The 27,860-nt window shown below is 32.0% G+C and overlaps 1 protein-coding gene across 1 annotated transcript; it reads left to right on the top strand.

Moving 5' to 3' along the window:
- Positions 1-347: 347 nt before the first annotated feature.
- Positions 348-24,479, top strand: LOC134721430 (uncharacterized). Its single transcript, XM_063584436.1, has 2 exons — positions 348-629; positions 23,840-24,479. Exons 1-2 carry the CDS (start codon positions 377-379, stop codon positions 24,121-24,123), a joined length of 537 nt encoding a protein of 178 aa, XP_063440506.1. The 5' UTR covers positions 348-376; the 3' UTR covers positions 24,124-24,479.
- Positions 24,480-27,860: the final 3,381 nt, after the last annotated feature.

Below are 27,860 nucleotides of genomic sequence, written 5' to 3'. Positions count from 1 at the left end.
TTGTGAGGATGTATATAGTTATTGCTGTTTTGAAGCAGGTGCTACAATAGAACAAATCCAAGAGAATCTTTGGCCCCAAGCTCAACGCAAAAGTTGTAAAGGCAAGATATTACTGAACCAAACAGGGTGTGTTAAGTTATCCATTGGAGGAACCGTAGCCACTGCAGCACACGGGAACGGTCTCCATAAACCAATTATAGCCGATATGGTTAGGTCTTTCAGACTACTAACAGTTCAATCGTATGGTATCCAGCAATATCAACTTGAGCCTAACAATGGGATCACAAATAAAGATGAATTTAACAAAAAATTTCAAGATGTTGAATTGATTCAAAACGACAAACTTTTCTACGCAGCTCTAGTGAATGTTGGAAGCATGGGCATTGTCTATTCATATATCTTGGAGATTGAAGATTCTTTTTATTTGAAAGAAAATCGTACAATGATGTCTTGGAAGGATGCTAAACCACAATTGAAAACCCTCTTTGAAGATAAATGTAATTCCCTACACAGTTTCGAGTTATTTGTTTGTCCATACCCACCAATTGAAAAGAAGGGCGTCCCCGCGAGCGATGATCAGATTCAAGTAGTGATTATCAAGCTAGAAAAAAGTGATGGTCCTCCAGAAGGTACGAGGCCCAACTTGCACTTCGTTCAACCTGAATGGATACGTTCAGCATTTATCACCGCGTGTGATAAAAATCCAGAGATCGTACCGTTTATGATATGCTTGATGATGCATGCAACCCAGTGCAAAGATGTTGTGATGGATGCTTGCGAAGCACTTGATCCCTTGTCTGGACTAGCGGTTTCAGGGCAGGTCAGAGTCAGTGAATGCGCATTGAAAGTTGAAAGTGCAGATGATATGATAAAGAAAATAGATGATGTAATAAAAATGTTTCAAGTAATTAGAAAAAAGAAAGCAAATCAACTAGCAACAACACCATTTGCTGTGAGATTCTCAAAAGGATCCAAAGCATACATGGCAATGCAATATAATCGTCCAAGTATGATGATAATAAGCAACATACTAAAGGGTACACCAGAAGCAGATGCCACATTAAAAAAATTCCGAGATACCATGATGGATACACATAAAGGTCGTCCTCATTGGGGTATGATACAAGACATGGATAAAGGTAAACTGGGAAAACTTTATGAAAAATCAGCTATCGAGAATTTCAAAAAAGCTTTGATAAGATTTGATCCTAAAGGGTTCTGCAGCAACAAATTTACAGAAACAGTGTTTGGTCACGTGAAAAAGAAGTGAAAATTGCGTAAAGTACATGATGACAATAGGCATTGTTTTGCAGTAACATTTATATTTCTTATTTTAATAACTTTTATTTGTTAAGTATTTAAATGATTCCATTGTTTTAGGTTTTTAGTTTTTCTTAATATATTATATACAATATTTGAATTTGATAAGCCATCAATTGAAAATTGGTGATTTTTCCGTAAAAAACGTCCTTCGCCTACGATTCTTGAGTAGTGATTTTGGTTGTTTGTCATAGTATTCCCATATATTGCTGGAAATCGATCGGGATGCTATCGAGGAATACCTACAGAAGGGCGCTTATATGTATATATACGTAGGATATGCAAGTGAGGCTCGATTGAAGATGGCTTATTGTTATACTCCATTGCTCAATATATGCAGCACATCGATTTACCATGATGATAACAGACTATCAAACAAAATATAACTATGATCTTAGAAATTTATCCGATATGGACAATTTTAAAACCTTCGTTACTGATATATTTAACATTGTCTACAAAATTTATCTGTAAATAACAAAACCAACTTTTTTGCATAGATAACAGTGATAGATAATTTTCTAAGAATAATTAATCGTCAATAGTTTTGAACAAAGTGCTTCATAAGCCTATGGGTGCTTGCTGATATTTGTATTATAAATTGTATAACTATGTATATATTCAGGTAAATAAACAAATTCATATAATGTTATATTAGTTTATTTTACCTCCTTTAGATTTATCGGGATCTGATTGGTTAACGTACTACACGTGGTGACTATATATATTTGGTATAAGGTGCCCTATAAAATAAATGGTAAGTTACCATAAAGGGTTAGTAAGGAGTTACTTGCCTTTCAAAACAAAAAAAGATGTCTGAAACAGAAGAAGAAACTGAAAATGAACGATTGCAATACATTCATAAAGCAAATTTAAAACTAACACGTTGTTATTGTTGGCATATGTTTGTGTATAGACAAATAAAAGTAGGTTCTTAAACATGTTAAAACAGTAAGTATTAAAGACTTAATCACTTTGGTTAGTTTCTTAAAACCACATGCATGAAGACAGTCGGTAAGATAAATTCGTTAAACGGTGTGCTCGTTACCTAATACGATATATATGGGGTCATATATATACCGTATAAGGTCACTACCACACCATGTTACTAATAATATATAACCGTTTTGTTGAAATATACTTAAATTCTCCCTCGCCATGCTCGTCCGAATTTAAAGTATTTAATCTCTAAATTCAATAGGCTATAAACAAGACAAACACAGATATAGGATTAGTTGTTCGCAGTTACATCGAAACAAAGGAAATGAAACAGTTCAGAATAAGATGCCGATATAAAAAGTCTTTAAGATATTACTAATTGAAGATAAATCTTTAACCACTTAACTGAACCAATATCAATCTCAAGTCGACAATCGGAACGCCAAATGCGACATATTAACCGGACGCTTCCGCAAAAGATGGTCATGCAGACAAATCTTTTGCAAATCTGGAATCGTTGGATAATTTCTCAAACTGTTTCCATTGATTTTGCAAAAAGAAGAAAACAATCAAAACTTCATATATACATCTACGTGTATCTTAATCAGATAAACATTAAACCATCAAAAACACTTAACACCGTCATGTCAAACTTATCCAAACTATGACAAAATCACTGTACTAAACGCTCCTCGATATGACGACCTTACTACCAGTGTAGCTTTAGAGTTAGTTTTTTGTTGTTGATATTATAGATATGAGATATATATATGTTTAGATTTTCATGATTGTAACATAAAGAATCACACAGTGTGATTAGAAGTTGATGCATATAGATATGAAATATGTATATACAACTCGTCTAAACATTTAGTACAGTGATTTTGTCATAGTTTGGATAAGTTTGACATGACGGTGTTAAGTGTTTTTGATGACAATCGATGCAAAAATGTAAACATTCGGATATTTTGTAAAAGGAACTTCTGGCAAATAATTCAAGCTGGTAAGTACCTTTGTTTAAAGTACATATGTTAGTACATAATTGTATCATATAGTTAATGATTTAACACAGAAAAAGCCTGCGTATGTCAAAATTAAAAAGTTGCTAATTGGTTTAACGTGCATAAAAAAAAAGTTATTATCTTTCTGTCTGTTACATCACATATTTCTTCGTGATATAATACTGCAGTTAATTATTCTGAAAAATACCTACTTTTGAACTCAATTGAAAATTACTGAAATATCTGTGTCATGGTTTGGTTCATTCGTGTCATGGTTTAGTTCATGTTCGACATGGTTCAGTTATGTAATTCTTGTCGTGTATAATGAAGAGTTACTATCAAAATTAACAAAACTTGTTTCATTTGAAACACAAAAAGGCATAAGAACGCACATACCATGTAGTAATAGGTTATAAGTAGATGCTATACGATTGCCAATGAGACAACTATCCACCTAAGATCAAATGACGTAGATGTTAGCAATCATATGTCATCAAGAGGCCTTCAACATTCAACAATAAGCAAAACCATACTTCTTAGCAAGTTATAAAAGGTTGCAACAAAATTCAATGTATAGGAATTCCAATAAGAACCACCAGCCTAATTTCTGTTCAAAATAAATAGCAAACTATGATATACAGTTACAAACGATATTCACGGCATTACAGACACTTAACTTGAGACAGTATATTCAAAGTATTGCGGAGTTAAACATGTTTGCGGGCTCCCCAACCTCTTCTTCGCCTTAACCATGGCAGACATGTAAGATTTACCACATCGGTTTTAAACAATAAAATCAAGTTGATTTAGTGGGACCTAGTTTCAAACCAATAACAAATTATAAAAAAAATCATGATTCCAAGATAGCTTCCTTTTAAACTTCAGGATGGAATTCTGCTGCCAATATTGTGAGCTGTACAATTTAGACATATTTTCAATTCTTGGACACACCATACTAAAGCATTACATGAAAAGTAAAATATTTGAAAGAATGAAGTGATATTATACACGATGCATTTATACAATATTACTGACATTGTATGTAAAGTGCGAATCGAGTTTGTTCATTTCCACTGTTATATGCGAGTATGTCTATAGTAAAATAAAGAATGACGGGAAAAACTGCGTTTGTTTACTTTTTGAAAAAATGAAATCATTGATTTAAATGCATGTTTTAACACAATTAAATAAGAATATAACTTTCTAATGTATAATCACAAGATAAAGTCCATAACAGTGTAATTAAAGCAGCTGAATTCATAATATCGTTGACTGGATGCTATTCATTTTAACTATAATTGTGATGAATTATCACTGAAAGTGCAATCATTTCTGATGTGGAATTTTTGAAGGTGCGATGAGTTTTCATTATTATTTTATATGATTATTCGACATGCAACAACTAAAAATAGTCGTAAAAATGACTTTAATACTGATGGTAAGAGCTGGTCGTCGATGGTCACTTGAATATACACGAGTATAACCAACTCATGGTTGATTTTGGACATTCTGAAATTTATAAAATGACCACATTAATGATATTCATGTCAACACCGAAGTGTTGACTACTGGGCTGGTGATACCCTCGGGGACGAAACGTCCACCAGCAGTGGCATCGACCCAGTGGTGTAAAAAGTTATCAAAGGTACAAGGATTATAATTTAGTACGCCAGACGCGCGTTTCGTCTACATAAGACTCATCAGTGACGCTCATATCAAAATATTTATAAAGCCAAACAAGTAAAAAGTTGAAGAGCATTGAGGATCCAAAAGTCCAAAAAGTTGTGCCAAATACGGCTAAGGTAATCTATGCCTGGGATAAGAAAATCCTTAGTTTTTCGGTAAATTCAAAGTTTTGTAAACAGGAAATTTATAAAATGACCACATTAATGATATTCATGTCAACACCGAAGTGTTGACTACTGGGCTGGTGATACCCTCGGGGACGAAACGTCAAGGTGACTCGATTGTTGCTCGAACTTTCTTTACTGTATAAGATGTATATAAAATGGCATTACAAAAATCAATTATGCAGCCATCCAGACGTCAAATGTAAAGCAATTGTTTGTGCGAGAGGAAAACGTTACCACTCATCAATCGTGAAATGAAGATCTGTATGTGACTTCTCTTTGATTTTCATAGATTTATCCATTAGAGCTATTTTCATAATGCTTGTAGTTAAACGGTTTTGGATGGCTTGTTTGCTTTTTTTGTATAAATGTGTGCTCTATCTCAATTACAATGCATAGGCAAACATGAATACAAACCAAGCAAGCAAGTCTTCAGTATGTGCTGTAGATTTAGACCGAAATCGTAAACTGCTTTTCCGGTAGCAATCATTTGATTTTCGGGTGGGGGGGATTGAGTTACTTGAAATGGCACATTAGTTTATATAACAACAGATTTCTCTTTGGAAAAAGAACTATATTAATGTGTTATTGAAGAAAATGAGTATAGTCTAAAAAAAAAATTAAATCCTAGGGGCGGGGTAGGGACCCAAACCCTCCTAGCAGGTTCGGATCACTACGTTAACAAAATATTTGTTTTTGATTGGCCCTGGTAAAATTACAAGTTTGTCTTACTTTGCCTGGAAAAAATTACAGGTTATTTTGCATGGAAAAAAATTACAAATTAGGTTGGCTTAAATCCAAATCGAAATTGTGATCTTTCATATTTTAAATTCGAACTTTGAAAGTGTTTTTTATTGTAATTTCACATATAGTTTTAAAACCAATAAGTTTAAAAACTGTTGTCCGTGTCGCGCTTAACGATTCGGTTTCATAAATGTTGTAGAAAACTTGCGAAAAGTAACATGACATGTTTAATTTACGCTTTGACAATTACACACACTAAATTTGGTTAAACAGGTTTGTTTTTACGTAGGCAGGTAATATATAGTGTAACTTTGTTCAATAGCAGGCGCTATCAAGCAAATTTTCAGTATTAAAGTGAAACACATATATATTTATTTTCGATCTAAACAATGACAAACTTGACCAAACCATGACGAATTTCTATACTCTTAACCGAACCATGTCAATCGCTTAACCGAACCATAGCAATTTGGATATCTTGCTTATTCTGCATTAATTTCGTGAATCAACAATTCCAATGTAGATCGTTTGACCTCCAATTCAGATTCAAACATCTTATTTGCTTTTCATCTGCTCGTGTGAATAGAACTGAGGAAATAGTTTAGGAAAGTTACATAAATTAACCATGTCAAACTTATCCAAACTATGACAAACTCACTGTACTAAACGCTCCTCGATATGACAACCTTACTACCCGTGAGCTATGTCGGAAGCTCAGACTTCGTACTAATTTTTCTTATTAACTTTGTTACATTCTGATTATCGGTGTAAATTAAACAAGTTTTCCACTTAATATGTTATGTACCATGTGTACGGACTGTAAAATATAACTGCTTACCGTTTTAAGGTCTCTCCAAGTTGAACTCTTGGTTCTGACCGATTTATCTCACATAAAACGGGCTATTTTTGATACCTCCACCTGCATATTTGTGGCATCCGGGAAAACAATTCACTCGGACATTAGGTCTCCAATATGGTACTAAAACTCTGATCGTTTTATAGTGAATGCGACCTGCTGATAAAATGAAAGCAAAACTGTGGTATTTTTGTGAAAAAAACCTATTAAATTGATGACTACAATTCTCATCTATGCTTCAAATCAAATGTATACATATATATTGAATTATGTGCAAAAGTTAATACCTTCATACTATTCAACCTTTTGTTTCCTATATATTTGTTTACATTTCTCAAATCTAGTACAAGTCCTTCGAATTTTTTACCTGAACTTTGTAGTGAAACATTCCAATGTTCTAACAAAAAATGTGCTCTTCCTTCTCTTTATCTAACATTTTCAAATCTGTGTAGTCATTTAAATGTATTTACCTAAATGATTGAATAATTTTATGCACAAACAAAAAATATTTAAAACCAGCCCAAAACAACAAATACAATTTGAATATACTTTCATTTTTTTCATTTTCTTGTATATCAACACATCATTGACACGAGTGAATTTTCTTACTCTCCAATTGATAGTTGTTAATCTACTGAATATATATATTATAATATCAACCAGTAGAATTTATGAATTGACTTATACATGTTATAATCATTCAATTCATGGCTCAACTTTTTAGCTCACCTGGCCTAAAAGGCCAAGTGAGCTTTTCTCATCACTTGGCGTCCAGCGTCCGTCGTCCGTCGTCGTCCGTCGTCGTCGTTAACTTTTACAAAAATCTTCTCCTCTGAAACTACTGGGCCAAATTAAACCAAACTTGGCCACAATCATCATTGGGGTATCTAGTTTATAAAATATGTCCGGTGACCCGGCCAACCATCCAAAATGGCCGCCATGGCTAAAAATAGAACATAGGGGTAAAATGCAGTTTTTGGCTTATAACTCAAAAACCAAAGCATTTAGAGCAAATCTGACGGGGTAGAATTGTTAAACAGGTGAAGATTTATCTGCCCTGATATTTTCAGATGAATCGGATAACCCGTTGTTGGGTTGCTGCCCCTGAATTAGTAATTTTAAAGAAATTTTGATGTTTTTGGTTATTATCTTGAATATTATTATAGATAGAGATAAACAGTAAACAGCAATAATGTTCAGCAAAGTAAGATTTACAAATAAGTCAACATGACTGAAATGGTCAGTTGACCCCTTTAGGAGTTATTGCCCTTTAAAGTCAATTTTTAACCATTTTTCGTAAATCTTGGTAATATTTTACAAAAATCTTCTCCTCTGAAACTACTTGGCCAAATTACTCCAAACTTGGCCACAATCATCTTTTTGGTAAGTAGTTTAAAAAATGTGTCCTGTGCCCCGCCCAACCAACCAAGATGGCCGCCATGGCTAAAAAAAGAACATGGGGTAAAATGCAGTTTTTGGCTAATAACTCAAAACCCAAAGCATTTAGAGCAAATCTGACATTGGGTAAAATTGTTTATCAGTTCAAGGTCTATCTGGCCTGAAATTTTCAGATGAATCGGACAACCCGTTGTTGGGTTGCTGGCCCTGAATTAGTAATTTTAAGGAAATTTTGCTCTTTTTGGTTATTATCTTGAATATTATTATAGATAGAGATAAACTATAAACAGCAATAATGTTCAGCAAAGTAAGATTTACAAATAAGTCAACATGACTGAAATGGTCAGTCGACCCTTTAGGAGTTATTGCCCTTTATAGTCAATTTTTAACCATTTTTCGTAAATCTTAGTAATCTTTTACAAAAATCTTCTTCTCTGAAACTACTTGGCCAAAGTAATCCAAACTTGGACACAATCATCTTTTGGGTAAGTTATTTAAAAAATGTGTCCGGTGACCCGGCCATCCAACCAAGATGGCCGCCATGGCTAAAAATAGAACATGGGGTGAAATGCAGTTTTTGGCTTATAACTCAAAACCCAAAGCATTCACAGCAAATCTGACATGGGGTAAAATTGTTTATAAGGTCAACATTTATCTGCTCTGATATTTTTTGATGAATCGGACAACCTCTTGTTGGGTTGCTGACCCTGAATTGTTAGTTTTAAGGAAAATTTTGCTGTTTTTGGTCATTATCTTGAATATTATTATTGATAGAGATAAACTGTAAACAACAATAATGTTCAGCAAAGTAAGATTTACAAATAAGTCAACATGACCCTTAGGAGTTATTGTTCTTTATAGTCAATTTTTAACAATTTTCATAAAATTTGTAAATTTTTACTAACATTTTCCACTGAAACTAATGGGCCAAGTTCATTATAGATAGAGATAATTTTAAGCAGCAAGAATGTTCAGTGAAGTAAGATGTACAAACACATCACCATCACCAAAAACACAATTTTGTCATGAATCCATCTGCTTCCTTTAATATTCACATAGACCAAGGTGAGCGACACAGGCTCCTTAGGGCCTCTAGTTATTAAAGTGAGAATAAGGTTGACAGACTGTATTTAAAAAAAAACATTAGTTAGACATCAATAAAACATATCCTAGACATTGGAAGAATAGTTTATCCAGATGTTTGAAAGATGTTGTCTGGATATTTTCAATTGAAACTGAATTATATCAAAATTATGTGATTTCAATATAAAATCAAGATATTTAAAAATAATGGTCTTTAAACATTCAGAACAAATATTTCCAGAAAATATGCTATTCACATGAGAACAGCCAGACATATCACGTCAAAAACATGTTTTTGAATGATATGTTGGTGATATTTTGCTATATTATATTTTAAAAATATCAATAAAATGTTTTTGTGCTACCTGGGCGGGCCCCCCTTTCGTGAGAAACATTTGGTTGATTAAATAGGGAATTGAAACATGACTGGAGCGGGTCCCCCCTTAGTTCAGTCAGCGCCCCCCCCCCCCTTTAGGAAAAGTTCTGGATCCGCCACTGTATATTGGATTTCAATTTTCATGTTTGATCAATATAATTTTACATTTTATATTTGCCGTTTAAATCATTTCTTTTGATACGACTTATTTGATAATAACAAGGATTTGTATACTGAAATATCTGGAATAAACCTTTACCTTTTGTGTTGTTTAGCATAATGTTCAAGCATCCAAGAATGTCATAATTGCAAATTTTCAGCGTGGAATGCCAAGTCCAACGTCAAAAATTGGCCGCCATTACGTATTGACAACGTCGTCTAGTGAATCGTATCACTGAGCACCGAAATCCTTACCCAGGCGCTTCCGGGTGTCCTATTGTCGCGCATGAATAGATTACGAAAGTAGTTTCGGAAACATGGTTTATCGAAGTGTAAACCAAGAGAAAAATTCTAATTGACCAATCCAATTCAAGTATTTATAGATATGCAAATAGATATAAGAATTATAAACAGATGACCAAATTATAAATACCTAAAGAAAGCTTAAAACCACAATTTTGACAGAATAAGGCAAATTATAGTATTTTTATGCCCCATCTACGATAGGAGAGGGTCATTATGTTTTTCTGGTCTATGCGTCCGTTCGATCGTAATACCGTCCGTCCGTCCGTCCGTCTGTCCAGCTTCAGGTTAAAGTTTTTGGTCAAGTTTGTTTTTGATGAAGTTGAAGTCCAATCAACTTAAAACTTAAAGTACACATGTTCCCTTCGATATGATCTTTTTAATTTTAATACCAAATTAGAGATTTTACCCCAATTTCACGGTCCACTGAACATTATATTGCGAATGGGGCATCCGTGTACTGGGGACACATTCTTGTTTCCAGATAAATGTATAAGAAGAAAATGCTTAACCAAAACCAAACTGCTATCAGAGGTAAAACTATTCCGCGATCATCTTTTTGGAACAAATAAATTTCTTTTGGTAAGAGATGTTCTTCGATGCCAAATTTTACAAAAATACATGTAGTAATTACAAGTTTGAATGAAATACCTTCAACAGTATCGTTTTGCGCTGAATAAGATTTTGTAATGGTTACAGGTAAAATGGTTTGAAATAGACTCTTCAATAATGACATTCCAGTAGAATTTGACAACTGTTAGATTTTGACAATATGAGTGAAACAAATACAAGGAAAAATTACCTTCCTGTTTATTGCAAGACTTGAATATTATCCCTCAACAAGTAATTGCAAGCTATGAATTGGCAAAAAAAGAATCTTAGGATTGCCCATTTGTAATTAGAGATATGATGTAACAAAATCAAAGGAAAAAACATCATAGTGTCTTTTATAGCTTACTTTATGGTATGGGGTTTTCTCATTGTTGAAGGTCGTACTGTAACCTATAGTTGCTTACATCGTCATCCTTTGGTCTTTGGTGAATAGTTGTCTCAATACAATATACCACACCTTCATATTGTCATAAAAAATGGGAGACTTGTAATGATTCCGAATTAGGAATAGACCACTGACGCAGAGTACTTAATTACTAATAAAGATAGTATTTCATCTCTGATACATACTTCGAATACAAGGTATTCATCGCCCTTTTTACCTGTTACATTTTTCCATGTAGCAAGACATTTGCGCATTAACGACCTTTACAGTGCAATCGGATTTTAAATCTTAATTGAAAAGTATAAAACAAAGATTATCTTTGTCATGATAACAATCAGTTTTTAAATAGAAAATATATTTTTTGAATATTTTACAAATGATTTGAATCAACGCGATATGTCAATATATATAAACAACACATTCAGTCTATGGAAGAAGCGAATCAATATAAACGTTTCTTATATCAAATAGTGATATTGTCTTATATCAACGAGTTGCATTGTGGGGAATTTCAGACGTATGTTAACATTTGTATGAAGAAAAGAATATTTCTCGGTGTAAAGTAATGACTCTTTTCTTAAAACGGAGTGATATTTAACACGACATACGTCTGCTGTATAATTTCCGCGAATAGTATTATGTAATAACAAGCCAGGTGTATTAATACGAGAAAATTGAATTGTCAAATGCACGATTTATCATTTGTAGATGTACACATTCAATAAATATCATGTAGCAAATCCAACTGAATGCAATTGAGATGAATTCTACCGACTTATTGTAGATTCTAATATAGGTCACACTGATATAGCCTATTCAAAGGGGTAATATCGAAATAGAAAAATAATATCATTACTTAAATGGAACAAAAAACATTCATTCAAACAATCCAATTCAATACGGTTCCCAATTACACCTTATAATGAATATTCAAATGGTAAAATAAATATTCCAAACAAAGAAAAACGTACAAATACTGATGTCCCGAACTTTGAAGATTGATTAGCCTCAGACTTTAAATTAAACAACTTCAAATACCACGAACGAAAAACCTTGTCAAACAGAAGATGTATTTGTTATTAACATAGAAAAGAATATTGAGCAGGAAATCAGTTCTTGTTGGATATCCAAGACTTTTCCATTCGCAATGTGATATATCTATGCACATAAACAGCTTGCCGCTTGGGCACATGACAGTGAGGGCATTCCGATTAATTGTTGCCACAGAGATTTGACTTTCGTTTCTGACTGTTTTTTGAACATCTGAAAGATGTAATTTGGAAAATGAATAATACTTTCTTATTTCAAATTCAGGGCTAAAAGATGACCATATCATACATTCTCCTTATAGGTTACAAATACTTTGCCGATTTAAAAATTGTAGCTTTTAACTTACGTCTGTTTGTAATTACCAGGTATACGTGGTCACGCCTATGCATTTCAGAGTTTGCACTAAAAAGATAAACCTTTAACTATTTAATTGTTTCATTGGTTTTATAAATAAGTCAGTCATTGCGTCACGTATTGCGGGTTTTCCGTGAATTTCTAACAATTTAAGGTCGCTCACAAAGACTAAAGGCACATTTTGGTATCTACATACTTCAGACCGGCTTCAGTTTCAGGTGAGACAAACCTTACACACTTATTTAAAAGACGTATTTATTTTATCAAAAATGCAGAAATACGTAGCAATAATGTCTCTAATATGTTATATTTTTAATATCTTTGTTTATTACACTGTAACAGTGACCTGTATCGGAGGGAGGGCTTAGTTTACCTCTTTTGAATACCACGATTTATTATAGTATTAACACAATTGTTCCATAGATCATTGATGTGTTAACTAGAACTCATACGGAAACCCAGCATTCCAGCCATTTGTTTAGTGAATACATATACCGCAGTATCATCGACATAGTCTGTACATAGGTTACAGCAACATAGTCTACCAAAAAGTCATATTCAAGAATTTGTAAATTATTTAATATTGTAATATTCTTCACAATTAAAAAGTAGACTTCGTTACTGTATTCAATCAAACTTTCCGTTATTAATATATTTATAGAAAAATCTAGATTTCACAAATAAGAAATGCGTAAATGTTCTTATTTTAATATAAAACATTGCTGGTCTTCAACAAAACAAGAACACCCTGGATTATTTTACCTTGTTTATTCAAAACAATATGACAATTAATTAGTTCTTACTACAACTCGTATATGGGAAATGATTTATAGTTTGCGTTTTTTTCTCCTCCTCAAAATAGTTTATTTTATATTCGATTTTGATTATTATATATACAGTTTTCATCATTTAGAAAAATAATCATGATAAAGATATCTTTACTTTCAACGTAAACAATCACGGCAGTTTTATAGGTAACATGTTTTAGTAACTGAAATTGATTTTCAAACCTCTCCAATATCCACTTGCTGTTTGTTAATACTTTGCAATTTTACTGCAACCAAACAGATTGATATGAAAACATGTCAGTTGTTACGAAGAGATATAAGTATAAGCTTTCTGATTTTTAGTTGTAGTATATAGCAGTTTTTTAGTCTGTCGTATACCAAATGAAAATATGAAGGGTATGGAGTAGATGTACAGGAGACAATATTAATATCAATACGTGGTAAAACTAAAATATGGAACTATTTTATTGTTGTCCTTTATCTTCAAGACACCATGAGGCATTCAACGATCAATATTTCTAATAACTGGTAGTAAATTATTACTAAGTTCAAGTTGACCCTTTGCATCCGTTTGAGCAGAATTCATGGTTAAATATCATACAAAGAGCTACATTCCTATTTTTATGACTAGTTGCTGCTACTTTTAAATTTCACCAAAACCTAATAGAAATGAAAACATTATGTCTGGGATTTCTCAACCTTTACTGAGAGGAATAATTTGACATTTGTTTGCTTAAGATTTTTATATTTTTTTGTCAAACGAAGTTGGGGAAGGGATATAGTGTTTCATCTGTCTGTCACAAAGTTGAAGTCCATCTTTCTGTGGAATTATAAGTCATAGTTCTTGAGGTTTTGTTCACAAATGCGTCTTGAATAACAAGGGGGCCTGATGAAAATAAGGTAATATTGACCTACATTTCACAAATAAGTGACTGATTAAAGTTTGAGTCCACATCTGAGATACAACTCTTGGAGAAAGAATATTTTATCAGTAGATATGTCTGTAATAGTCAGAATCGAAGTTTCTAAAACTATGTCATTTTGACATAAAATTCATGGAAGAGTAAATGAGGTTAGGAATACAAATATTTTGTCAGAGATGCAACTTTGATAGTTACGAGTTTCAAAATCAAGTCTTGAAAACGAATAAGATGATATTCCATTTCATCAACTGCGCAATTAAGTTATATTTAAAAGCTTTGTCATAACTAATTGGATTGGACCAGTTCTGACAATTGAGGATTAAAGTCAACTCAATATAAAAATTGATTATATAATATTTTGCACTTTTTTACGCCAAAAACTTCCATATTTCCAGCCCAAACATTTGGTGCGTGCACCAATTAACTCTCTTTTTCAGTTTGTTCTGAGTTTTGAAATGCATCACCTTATGAACATTCATTTTATTGAAGTTCACATAAACACTGTGATCACAATTTTTTCGATATGTGTTTCAAAGGAGAGGTAAAAAGTCAAATCTAAATCTAAACTTGTCAGCAAGAAACAAAAGAAATATGTTAATTTTCACGAAAGTTCATATGCTCTTGATCTCTGTAAGAAACTGATTACTTATAAAAAAAAATAAAAAAAAAGAAGATATGGTATGATTGTGAATGGGACAACTCTCCACAAGAGATGTCTACTTTCATGATCTTAAGGTCTATTTAGAATTATCGAAGTTTTATTAAACCATTTGTCACAGGTCATATGAAAGACTTCATAATAATATAATAATAATAATAATAAATTCTTTATTTTAAGAAGGTAAACTCAGTTAGTTACAATAAACTAATCTTCTCTGAGGCCTTCTAAGATATTCTTGTTCATTCTGCAAATGTGCTAATGAAAATATGTATCATTATAACCAAAATGATAAGGTATCAACACATTTGGAGACATTTATGCACTGTCATATTCGATAATATAACTTAACTGACAAAGATTGATCTTAGGCAGGTAATTAGACGATCAAATTTTCGTGAGAGTTTAAAGGCACCGAAGTGATTAATAACATATTGTTTTAAATTGTTCGTTTATAAATTTTTAAAAAAACGAACTTAAGAAACTAAGGTTTCAACTTCCTCATGCAAATCAGATTGTGCAAAATTGACCTTAGGTTGATTTTGATATTTTTATTTTAAGTCCTCTTTTGTCAAAAAGTAAAATAACAAAAATACCGAACTCAAACGAAAATTCAAAACTTAAAGTTTCTTATCAAATGGCAAAATCAAAAGCTCAAACACATCAAAGGAATGGAAAAACAACTGTCATATTCATGACTTGGTAAAGGGAGTTTCTTTTGTATATAATTGTGTATTGAACCTGGTTTTATAGCTAGCTAAACCTCTCACTTGTATGACTGTTGCATACAATTCCATTATATTGTCAGACAACAATGTGTGACCAAGACAAACAGACAAAATAGGTAAAAAAAAGTCATAAATTGAAACAGCCCTTCACCTATTTCGTTTCTCATACATACTTGGCTTTCAAATATTCGGCTTTGAGCATTTCTGGTGAAGGTGAATCCAGCAAAATTTATAAAGTGTTATTTTTAAATAATTTTGTTATTTTTGCACTTGGATTGTCGTCGAAACCCGTCAAAGGAAAATGTTGGATTTTAGTTTGTTATATTTTCGTTATATTCTAACCGCATATAAAATTAAATATTTACCAATACGCTAATAAAGTATTTTTTGAAATATTTTTTTTTATGAAAAGAACATTGTACTTTAAATTTAATATATTTTTATATTAAAGTAATTTTGCTTTGTTTATTCTTAATACAGGAAAAGACTGTACGAAGAGTTTGAATTATTTTTTTAAAACGCTTAATTTTTCACTTCACATGTTCACAAAGTATATCTTCTAAATGATCCTTCTCAAATATTGTAAATAAACTTGAATAACTGCCTATAATTATACAAATATTTATGAGGTATGGGTTTAAACTTGTTAAAGTCAAATCAATGAAATATTTAACTTTAAAAATTAATCAGTACAATCAAATTTGCTTACAATACCTCACCATTAAAATATACATTTGTACAACGGGCAAAAGTTTATCTTAAGTAATGAATCTGAAGTCTTGATCGTTTGACATCGTTTACTAGTTTACGGCACACGCTTTAATTGGATTTACTTTTGAAAATAACATGACAAAAATTATTTCCAAGCAGTATATCAATTTTAATGTAAGAAAAATTTAAGTATATAGTTTGTTTCTGAGTTTTAAAATACATCACCTTGTGAAAATTCATTTCAGTGAAGTTCACAATATCGTCGTGATCACATCATTGCCCATTGTATATTTCAATGGTGAGGTAAAAGTGCAATCTAAATTTGCCAGCAAGAAACAAAACAAATACGTAAATTTTCAGGAACGTTCGTATGCATTACAAATCCGGTTGTATTCTTCTTTCGTGATCTAAAATCTGAATCGGAATTATACAGGTTTTTGTTGTTTCATAGCTTTCGTCCAACGTCACAAATATGAAAGACTTTAGAGATGTTATTGTTTACTCTGTACATGTGCATACGAAAATATGCATCACAATAACCAACATGCTAAGGTATCAACACAGTCATAGAAGTTTACGTACATTCATATTAGATACATTTACATATGATTGATCTTACGCCGTATTTAGATGACAACAAAATTTACGTTAGAATGTAAAACGGATAGAAATGATTATAAATTCACTGATTTGGTACTGAAGTGATTTATTACATATAGTTTAATATGTTCGTTTATAAATTATAACTAAGTTTCCGACAAAGTTGATCTTAGATGGATTAATTTGAAATCATTTTTGGTCATACAGCTCTTCGCCTTATTCGTTTCATATATATATGCTTGACATTAAAATATTCGGCTTTGAGCATCATGTGTCTGAGACTAAAATATCTATCAATACACATCCAACATCCAATAGATTTAGTGTAAAGACGTCATTAACAGTAAGATAACCATATTACCTTGTGCAATGGCAAAATACAGGCATAAACCGATTGTACAACTGTTTTAATTTACAGATAACAAAATAAATATTGATACCTATAAAATGATATTACATTGTATAATTACAGTGCAAAATTGGTAACCTTTTAGGATAAGTTATTTAAAGAATCGATTAGTTTACCCGGATTGTATTTAAATTTTCGGGCTCGGTAAACAACATCTCCGTAAACACTAGGATGTGCTATCCCGTTAGAAAATAAGTTTTCTACAGGAATAGCAAAACTTATTACAAACCAAATCTTTTATGTATAGAAGAATTTGGTAAAGGTTTTAATAAAGGTTTTACTATGAAATCGCATTGCTATTAGACGTGTTACGGTACTTTTCTATCCAAAATTCATGTATTAGGTTTGATGTTATATTTGTTATTCTAATCGGAATTTTATTAGTCTAATGTCCATCTGTTTGTAGTTTACAGTGTCTATTAGAAGCAACACCGACCAAACAATTAATACACTTAATTATCTAATTACTACCACATTTTTGTTTTAATTAGTATTGGAATTTGCATTGTTATTAATAAATGTTTTATCAGTTTTACAAAGCTAATCTTGAATTCTATCCTAATTCTATCATTTTTTTTGGATTTTTTTTAGAAGTACAATTGAACGTCGATCTCTTAAGCTAACTCGGCTGTGACATTTCATGTGCTGGTTTATATTGTTTTATGTATTCGTTTTTATTCTGTAGTTAGTCAAAACTTCGTTGTTATCATATAAAAAAAGAAGATGTGGTATGATTGCCAATGAGACAACTATCCACAAAAAAAACCAAAATGACACAAACATTAACAACTATAGGTCACCGTACGGCCTTCAACAATGAGCAAAGCCCATATCGCATAGTCAGCGGTATGGGCTTTGCTCATCATGTATACTATTATTTAGTCATTTTTTTTTAATTTACGGTTTGCAAAAGTATGAATTATTCTAAATAATAAGGATGTTCTAATTCCAGGCTCTTCAACTTTGTACTTGTTTTTGGCTTTTTTTTATCTGAGCGTCGCTGGTTGTGAAGACGAAACGAGCGTCCTGTGTATTAAATTATAAACCTGATACCTCTTGATAGCTATTATTCGTGTGTTTTTCTGTCATATGTGTTTTCCCATTTATTTGAATTGTAGTCCTGTCATGTAATGTTGTCATTTTAATGTTATATTTAACATTGCCATAAAAGCCGGAGGTTTGGATAGCCACATAACTAGGTCCTGTACCAATTCAGGAAAATGGTCATGTTATATTATAGTTCGTTTCTGTGTGTGGTACATTTTAGAGTTGTGTTTCTGTTGTGTCGTAGTTCTCCTCTTATATTTGATGTGTTTCCCTCAGTTTTACTTTGTAACCCGGATTTGGTTTTTTTTTCTAAATCGATTTATGAATTTCGAACAGCGGTATACTACTGTTGTCTTTATTTTTACGTTATTTGTCGTAACGAAATCCGTGACTTAATCATTTCCCAGTAATACGTAAATTACTTTCAAAAATGGACTATCTAAATCTAGGGAAGGGCAGTTATTACCGTTTATATTTGATTTTTTTTTTTTTTTTAAAGTATGTTTCTTTGAATAAATTTCGGCAGTCAATTTGGAAAATTCTTGATTGTTAAACGAAAAAAACTCACCAAGGTAACGATAAGGGTGATTGAATTTATAGTAATTTTGCCTTTCATATTATAAGAGAGAAAAATGGTGTACCATGAATTTAATATTTTTTGGGGATAACTTCATGTTTCACTTCTCATGTTTAAAGACATATTAAACTTCAAATTAAAAAAAAATATGCATATGTCTTTTTTAATATCAAAATTGCTAGTTTTTTTTATAAAACTTATGTACATATACTTTATTCTCAAAAAAAATCTATAATTTTTCCAAATTTAGAAGATTTTTTTTTAATTATCGCTTCCAACAAACAATTCGCCGAAATATTTTTCGTATACAGCGTGGTCTTTCTCGTAATAATCCGGTGATCGCAATACGCAAGTGCGAATGGAAAACAAAACGTAAACATCGCTCCGTCATCAAGATAAACTAGAGCTTATTGTACCTGTTTCACACGTGCTTACCTGAATATCCATGCTGCTTTGTTGATTGTTTACAAACTGGTGACAATAAACTTTGGCTTCAAAACACGACAATTAATAAGCTGCCATATTTTCACGTCAACACTGACCGATTGAAATATTTTGTTGACGATTATACGAAATTTATGCGAAAAAAATGATAAAATCGTGCACAGAAGACTAAGTTTATAAATTATGTATGCGTTGGTTCAAGAATTGGATTAACATTATTTTACACCGATCACTCGTTTCATATGTTCGAAATATGTCTTCAAAAAATGAAAAACAACACGTTAAATAATTGATTGCGTCCGAAGCTCTTTTCTGGATTTACCTTCATCAGGAACGCTCAAAGCCAAACATATGAAATCCGAAGATGTATAAGTAAAATGTTCTTGTATCGTAAATCAATTTAAGACTTCCTATAATTTTACAAATATTTACGAAGGTATGCATTTTAGGTAAATAAGGGGGCCTTGAAAATATTTGTTCATGGAAAAGGGGGTGTCCAATTTTTCAATACTTCGGATACGGCATTGAAAAATTTTGGTGACCCACCAACTCATCGTCGCCTTAAGATAATAAATAAAAATATTGGCACAAAGATGTCAAGTTTTTTTCGCCTCGCTCCGATCGGATCAATTGGAAAGATTCAATTCCTAAGTTTCAACATCTTCTCCCCAGAAGGTATTTTAACTTAGGTTAATTTACCAAATTCTTAAATAAAGGATATATATGAAAATTATGCAGAAATTGAATGAAGGTGTGGATAATGTCAATGAGACAATAACATGCGTTTTCCTGTAGTCCCTTCTTAAGTTTGATACTATATTTCACAACTTGCTTGCCCGTGTCTGTAATAGGTTTTAGATTTCAATGAACATTTTTATGTTTAACTGGTAAATTAAAAGGCAGGGCTTTTCTTACCACCAGATTAAACTTATTTTTAAAGCCAGGAAATCAATTTAACATGGTAGTGAAAATTTAGTGTTGAAATTTTAATGTCTTTGGAATTTATTTTCCTTTTTCAAGGTGGGTCATGAAAAAAAATTCAGAGAAATTCCACTGCTTAAAATAAAACTTTGAAATAGTACATTTTCTAAAGGAGTCTACACGAAAGTTTGCCATAACCCTTTTCTTTTGATATTCTGAAAGCATTTATCTAAAAGCACGGTGACCTATCATTTTTATTATATATATTTATGCATATTTTTTGGAACATATCACATTGGCAAAGTATGAACACATTCTATAATTTTAATTTATACTCCCGTACCACCTCTATGTTAAGGCCAATTCGATGAAATATTTAACCTTCAAAATTAGTCTGTACAATCATATTTTCTATCAATTTTGCACGCTTGACAGTTTATCATGATAAATGGTTTATTTTACGGTTGATTTTTAGAATCTTTGTTGTTTATTGCATATTTATTTCAGACAAAAAGATTTCATTGAAATCGATTACCATGGACGCTTTTAAATATTTCGGGGAACTTTATGGATGCAAAATGCCAGTTGATGATTCCAAAAATATCAAAGATATAGCCCAAGATATTGCGTCGAATAAAGGTAGGTGACAAAGCATTTCATTTCCTTTTTTCAACAACATTCCTTCACAAATTGAATAATTTGATTCGTATTTCATTGATTTTTTTTTTTTAATAAAAGGCGATAATTATATACGTCTATGAGACAGCAACTCAACATAAGACATCTAGAGCGCAATATACAATATTGAATAATTAAAAGGTTTGTACAAAAGTGAATGAGCTTACACTTATCAACATTAAATTTCATAGCACATAATGTATGTCAGTTGCAAAATAAATCATACTCATAGTGTAAGATATCAGGTACGCCATTATCCATAAAATTGACAAATCCACATCGATGTCGAGTAACAGTAAATTACAGAATAGTTCAGAACGAAGTTCAAAGGTGAAATCTAAGTAGAAGACTAATTATTTGTTGAAAGACACTGTATTCTGAAATGTAACACAAAATTAAAGACAAACTTATCTGTAGTTTCCAACATCCAAATTGCTATCTTTATTTCAAAATATGAGCTTTCTAGCATTTTTTCAATTCTTTTGGAATACTCCAATGTCAATGGTACTCTTCACAGTCAATGGAAGCATTGCATCAAAATATTGATACTGCTGACTTTTGTAAAAGGTGTTTATCCAATGAAAACAAATATATAGTATTTTTATTATTATTATTTTCTATTTTATATATAACTATTCATAGCCGAAAAATCTGATGGATATCAATTGAATAGTCCAGGGTCCAATCTTTTACCGACAAACTTGATAGAACTCATTGAAGTAATGGATGACCTCAGAATAAAAAAACACCGTATGAAAGCAAAATCTACAAATCACAGCAGGGAATGGTGTAATATCATCAAATCAGAAAGGGAAGATGACGTATATGTAACTGATTTCAAGTAAGTAAGACGATACTCGATCGTTCAATTTGCCTGTTGCTTTAAACTTTTGTCAGGAATGATTTATAGTATGACTCATCGCCGTATTAGAATATCAAAAATAAAACACTGCGTGGTTCAAACGGTGCATCGGCGTTCTGTTTTATTTTTTTTGTAATAAATTACGGTGATTGGAAAATCGCTAAACATCAAGATCGAGAGAGAGTAAGATACTGCATCATTCTATTCGAAATTTCAAAAGTATTCTCATAGGTCTATACAATAGCATTCTTTAGATGTTCACTAGACATTGATTACTCTTTCAGATATCAATCTGTATATTTGTGAATAGTCTCTTACATATAAGGGTCAATGACACAGCAACCCAACGACAAAAATAACAAAAATATATTTATAGATATGTGGTATGAGTGTCAATGAGACAACTCTCCATCCAAATAACAATTGATAAAAGTAAACCATTATAGGTCAAGGTACGGCCTTCAACACGGAGCCTTGGCTCACACCGAACAGCAAGCTATAAAAAGGCCCCAAAAATTAGTAATGTAAAACCATTCAATAAAATGTTTGCTTTAGGGCGTAATATTATGTTTGCTTTAGGGCTTCTTATTTCTTTGCACTATCTGCCAAAATTACACCATTTTGAAATCTTGAGATAAGTATTTAGATATGGGCCATGACCTTAATCGAAAAGACATTTTGCTATAAGATATCTTTTGCAAAGACGTTAATGGTTGGTAAATATCTTTTTGTGTGAAACTTAGTTTTCCAAAAATCCATGTTTGAAATTAAAAATAATTATACAACTGAATACAGTAGCTCAAAAACGTAAAATGCATTATGTTGATGACGACATGATACTATACCTAAGCATTATGCATACCATTTTGCTCTATTTAGAATTGAGATGTTTTTTGTGCACAGTTTTCGGTGCTTTCTGTCATATACATGTGCCACTTGCCAATGAAAATGTTAAGGATTTGGGTCAGATACTAGGCACACAATTATGTGTTAAGAAGGAGTTTTAACCTTATTTGTTGAACTTGTCAATGTCCAAAATAAGAATTTCATGATTCAAATACGAATGCCTCCAAAGCCTTGTATAGAATCCAAAGTAATATAGAAATCTTCTCAACGAAAACTGTATCGGTGTCTTCATGACTTATAATCGAATGCGACTTATCAATGAATTTTAACTTATAAGTAACACGATGAAAGCTACAAGTGAAAAACAAACATTAAATTGACATTTACTCACTGTGCAGTATTTATAGGACTGTGGCGTTGAAAGTCCTTTTACAACTTGTAATTAGTGTTGTTACCCTTTGATATAATATATATATGGCTTTCTATTGTTTCTATGGATGTATATAATGGCATTTAATAATATTTTATACTGTTACATGAAATTACAGGAATCTCAAAAAGAAGATTGAAATGTAGAACGCTACAACTCTAAAAAAGGATGTAAAACAAAGTCATTGCTGTTATGAAGCCGGCGCTACAATCAGAGAAATCCAAGATGAGCTTTGGCCACGTACTGAACGAAAATCCCCTAACGGCAAGGTATTACTGAACCAAACAGGCTGTGTTGATTTGTCCATTGGTGGAACCATAGCCACTGCAGCACATGGAAATGGTCTGGATAAACCGATTATAGCCGATATGGTCAGGTCTTTCAGATTAATAACAGTTCAATCGAATTGTATCAAACAATATCAACTGGAGCCCTGTAATGGGATCACAAATAAAGAGGAATTTTCCAAAACATTTCCAGACGTCGAATTGGTTCAAGAGGATAAGTATTTCTATGCAGCTCTTGTGAATAATGGAAGCATGGGCATTGTTTATTCGTATATCTTGGAGATCCAAGACGCGTTTTATTTGAAAGAAAATCGTACAATGATGTCTTGGAAGGATGCCAAGGGGCAATTGAAGGATCTCTATAAGGATGAAGGTAACTCACTACACAGTTTCGAGCTATTTGTTTGTCCGTACCCACCAGTTGCAAGAGGAAGCATACTTGATGATCAGATTCAAGTAGTCATTTGCAAGCTAGAAAAAAAGTGATGGTCCTCCAGAAGGTACGAGACCGAACTTGCACTTTATTCAACCAGAGTGGATACGTCCAGCCTTTACCGACGCGTGCGATAAAAATCCAGAGATCATACCATTAATGATATGCTTGATGATGAATGCAACCCAGTGCAAAGATGTTGTGATGGATGCTTGCGAAGCACTTGATCCCTTGTCTGGTCTAGCGGTTTCAGGGGAGGTCAGAGTCAGTGAGTGCGCAATGAAAGTTGAAAGTGCAGATGATATGATAAAGAAAATAGATGATGTAATAGAAATGTTTCAATTAATTTGAAAAAAGAAAGCAAATCAACTAACAACAACACCATTTGCTGTGCGATTCTCAAAAGAATCCAAAGCATACATGGCAATGCAATATAATCGTCCAAGTATGATGATAATAAGCAACATACTAAAGGGTACACCAGAAGCAGATGCCACATTAAAAAAATTCCGAGATACCATGATGGATAAACATAAAGGTCGTCCTCATTGGGGTATGATACAAGACATGGATAAAGGTAAACTGGGAAAACTTTATGAAAAATCAGCTATCGAGAATTTCAAAAATGCTTTGATTAAATTTGATCCTAAATGGTTCTTCAGCAACAAATTTACAGAAACAGTGTTTGGTCACGTGAAAAAGAAGTGAAAATTGCATAAAGTACCTGATGACAATAAGCATTGTTTTGCAGTAACATTTATATTTCTTATTTTAATTTCTTTTATTTGTTAAGTATATAAATGATTCCATTGTTTTAGGTTTTTATTTTTTTTTATATTATATATTTGAATTTGATAAGCCATCATTTGAAAATTGGTGATTTTTCCGTAGAAACGTCCTTCGCCTACGATTCTTGAGTAGTTATTTTGGTTGTTTGTCAACGTATTCCAATATACTGCTGGAAATTGATCGAGGATGCTATTGAGGAATACCTACAGAAGGGCGCTTATATAAATATAAACAAGTCTAAATTTAAAATCACGTACAAATGTAGGATATGCAAGTGAGGCTCGATTGAAGATGGCTAATTGTTATACTCCACTGCTCAATATATGCAGCACAACGCTTTACCATGATGTTAACAGACTATCAAACAAAATATAAGTATGATCTTAGAAATCTTTCCGATATGGACAATTTTAAAACCTTTCTCAGTATAGGAGTTAAATTAGTTGCCAAATTCGATACTGATATTTTTAACATTGTGTAAAAAATTTATCTGTAAATAACAAATCAACTTTTTTGCATAGATAACAGTGATAGATAATTTTCTAAGAATAATTAATCTTTAATAGTTTTGAACAAAGTGCTTCATAAGCCTATGGCTGCTTGTTGATATTTGTATTATAAATTGTATAACTATGTATATATTTAGGTAAATAAACAAATTCATATATAAGTTTATTTTACCTCCTTTAGATTTATCGGGATATGATTGGTTAACGTACTACACGTGGTGACTATATATATTTGATATACGGTGCCCTATAAAATACATGGTTAGTTACCATAAAGGGTTAGCAACCATATGGGGTTAGTAAGGAGTTACTTGCCTTTCAAAACAAACAAAAAAGAAGTCTGGAACAGAAGAAGAAACTGAAAATGAACGATTGCAATACATGCATAAAGCAAATTTAAACTAACACGTTGTTATTGTTGGCATATGATTTTGTATAGACAAATGAAAGTAGGTTCTTAAACATGTTAAAACAATAAGTATTGAAGACTTAATCACTTTGGTTAGTCTTAAAACCACATGCATGAAGACAGTCGGTAAGATAAATTCGTTACACGGTGTGCTCGTGACCTAATACGATATATATGGGGTCATATATACCGTATAAGGTCACTATCACACCATGTAACTAATAATATTAAACCGTTTTGTTGAAATATACTTTATCACTCTTTTGAACTTTTGAAAACGTTGTTTGTGCTGTATTTAGTGTGCCGATATGGGCCTCGTCTTGAAACTTTATTTTTGGGGTTGTGACTAGCTCAGCAATAAAACACGTCTTACGTTACGACATTTAATAAAAGAAAGAAAAACAAAAAAGCGTTTCCGGACATCACTTGTACAAATCTGTATAACTAACATATGAGACTAAATAACACATATAATAGATATATATTTCAATATATAACATTAGACCCCTCTACCAAGACATTTGGGGTTTTTTCATGTACATGTATAAAAATTGCGGTTCTTAGTTGATATATATGTTGCTGGTTGGGTCAAAAGTTAAGACAATGTACATTTCGTTCATAGTAACGGACATTGTGATTTTTTAAAAACTTTCAAAACACTCACACATTTCACCTGCGAAAAATACTTTTTATCTAATTTTACTGCATTCTGAAGAGTACAAAAAGTGTTAAAATGTCTGATGTTAAAATCTGACTCCGAAATTGGACATTTGTTGTTTTATTGAAATGTGCAAAAGACTTAATCAATATTTCGCGGTATTTGTAATTTTATACATTGAGAGTTTTTACCATAAGAGAATAAGTTTTAACAACTTGTGAAAATTGGATATCGCTTGAAGGTTCGTTAATTTTTATATTTAAATCAAATAACTCGAGTTGATATCCTATTCTCTAATCCTTTGAAAACTATAATTTGCAAATAAGTACAATGATTTCCAAATTATTATATAACAAACATTTATAATAAAGATGAAACAAAGAAAAACAGCTTTTATATTGAACTATAACCGGACATGTAAACCATAATGTTCAGTCCTCGTTGACTATGCACTAGAAGAAGCTTTCCATACACTAGTATTTAGCATAAATGACAACAAAATTAATATATAAATATATATATATATATATTAATATAAAAAATGATATTTAGGGACAACAACTCCGGACATGTGTGGATAGGCGATTTGATTAGTGTGGACTTACTTGTAGGTCTTGTGTTTCGTGATATTCGTGATACAGGATTAATGCTCATAAAGATCCGTACACTTATAACATGCAAGTTATAGTCCGGAAACAAGACAATTACTTGATTCTGGTCCGTTATGGACCCCTTTTATGTAAACAGTTAGAACAATACCCCCCGGAAATCACACATCACTGTCCTAGTGGTGGTATGGAACATTGTATTAATTGAAAATGAAATAGAGATCTATACACATATACTCCATTTATTGTTTGAAAACTAACTGGTTTTGACGGCGACGACGATGACGACGACATCGTCATACCATTATACGGCCTCAAACAATTTGGGGTCGTATAAAAAAACAACATATACTTTATGTTCCAATGTAAAGGTATCCACATTTACTGAAAGATATTTCGAAGCATATTTCAACTGAAAATACACCATGTATTCAAAGCTAAAATGTCAATAAATACAGGATTGAGTGAAATTAAGGATGTCAAAAGCAGTCTGAGATAAGCAATAGCCTTGTGGAATGGCAAACTATATATCAAACAGAATGTATAATCAACAGCGTTTGTGACTTTATAGCCATGACGATTAAATTATGTTTTATTTTTTCAAGAATCAAAACAAATGTTAGAACTGATGATATATGACATTATTAGAAGGCATTACTAAACCGTTAAATTGATAACATTTCGAGGTGAGGATCGTAAAGTTCACATGGATTTACTGTTTCTATTTTAACAACGGCATCGTAAAATTAGGATGCGGGAAACCGTTTGTAATAATGTTTCAAACCCAATCTGTATATATGAAAACATAGTGTTATAAACTCATCGTAGATACCAGGATAAGGTTTTAATGAACTTGTGGTAACACAATTCCTGGATTCATAATTTACCAGTTTTACATACATTAGTAATACATTCAATTTAATCCATACTATATAAAGAAAGAACGTAGTAAAACAAAAACCCTGACCAATCAACACGAACTGTGGGCTTCAGATCATATCGACAACATATCCCACTTGTGAAACCCGTCATTTAAGATCATTTAAAGTTAACATCTGGTGACATATTGCATTCGATATCTTGTACATGTTCTATGTTCAATTTAATCCATTCTG

This window comes from Mytilus trossulus, chromosome 6, assembly GCF_036588685.1.
Source record: "Mytilus trossulus isolate FHL-02 chromosome 6, PNRI_Mtr1.1.1.hap1, whole genome shotgun sequence".
In the NCBI taxonomy this organism is placed as follows: Eukaryota; Metazoa; Mollusca; class Bivalvia; order Mytilida; family Mytilidae; genus Mytilus; species Mytilus trossulus.
Note: the sequence above shows the minus strand (reverse complement) of the source record. Positions and strands in the feature narration are given on the sequence as shown.

Excerpts from the sequence above, each read along its gene's own strand:
- LOC134721430 (XM_063584436.1), top strand. The coding sequence starts at position 377 with ATGGGCATTGTCTATTCATATATCTTGGAGATTGAAGATTCTTTTTAT. Across the intron at positions 630-23,839 it reads AAGTGATGGTCCTCCAGAAG|GTACGAGACCGAACTTGCAC; the intron begins GTACGAGGCCCA and ends GTCCTCCAGAAG.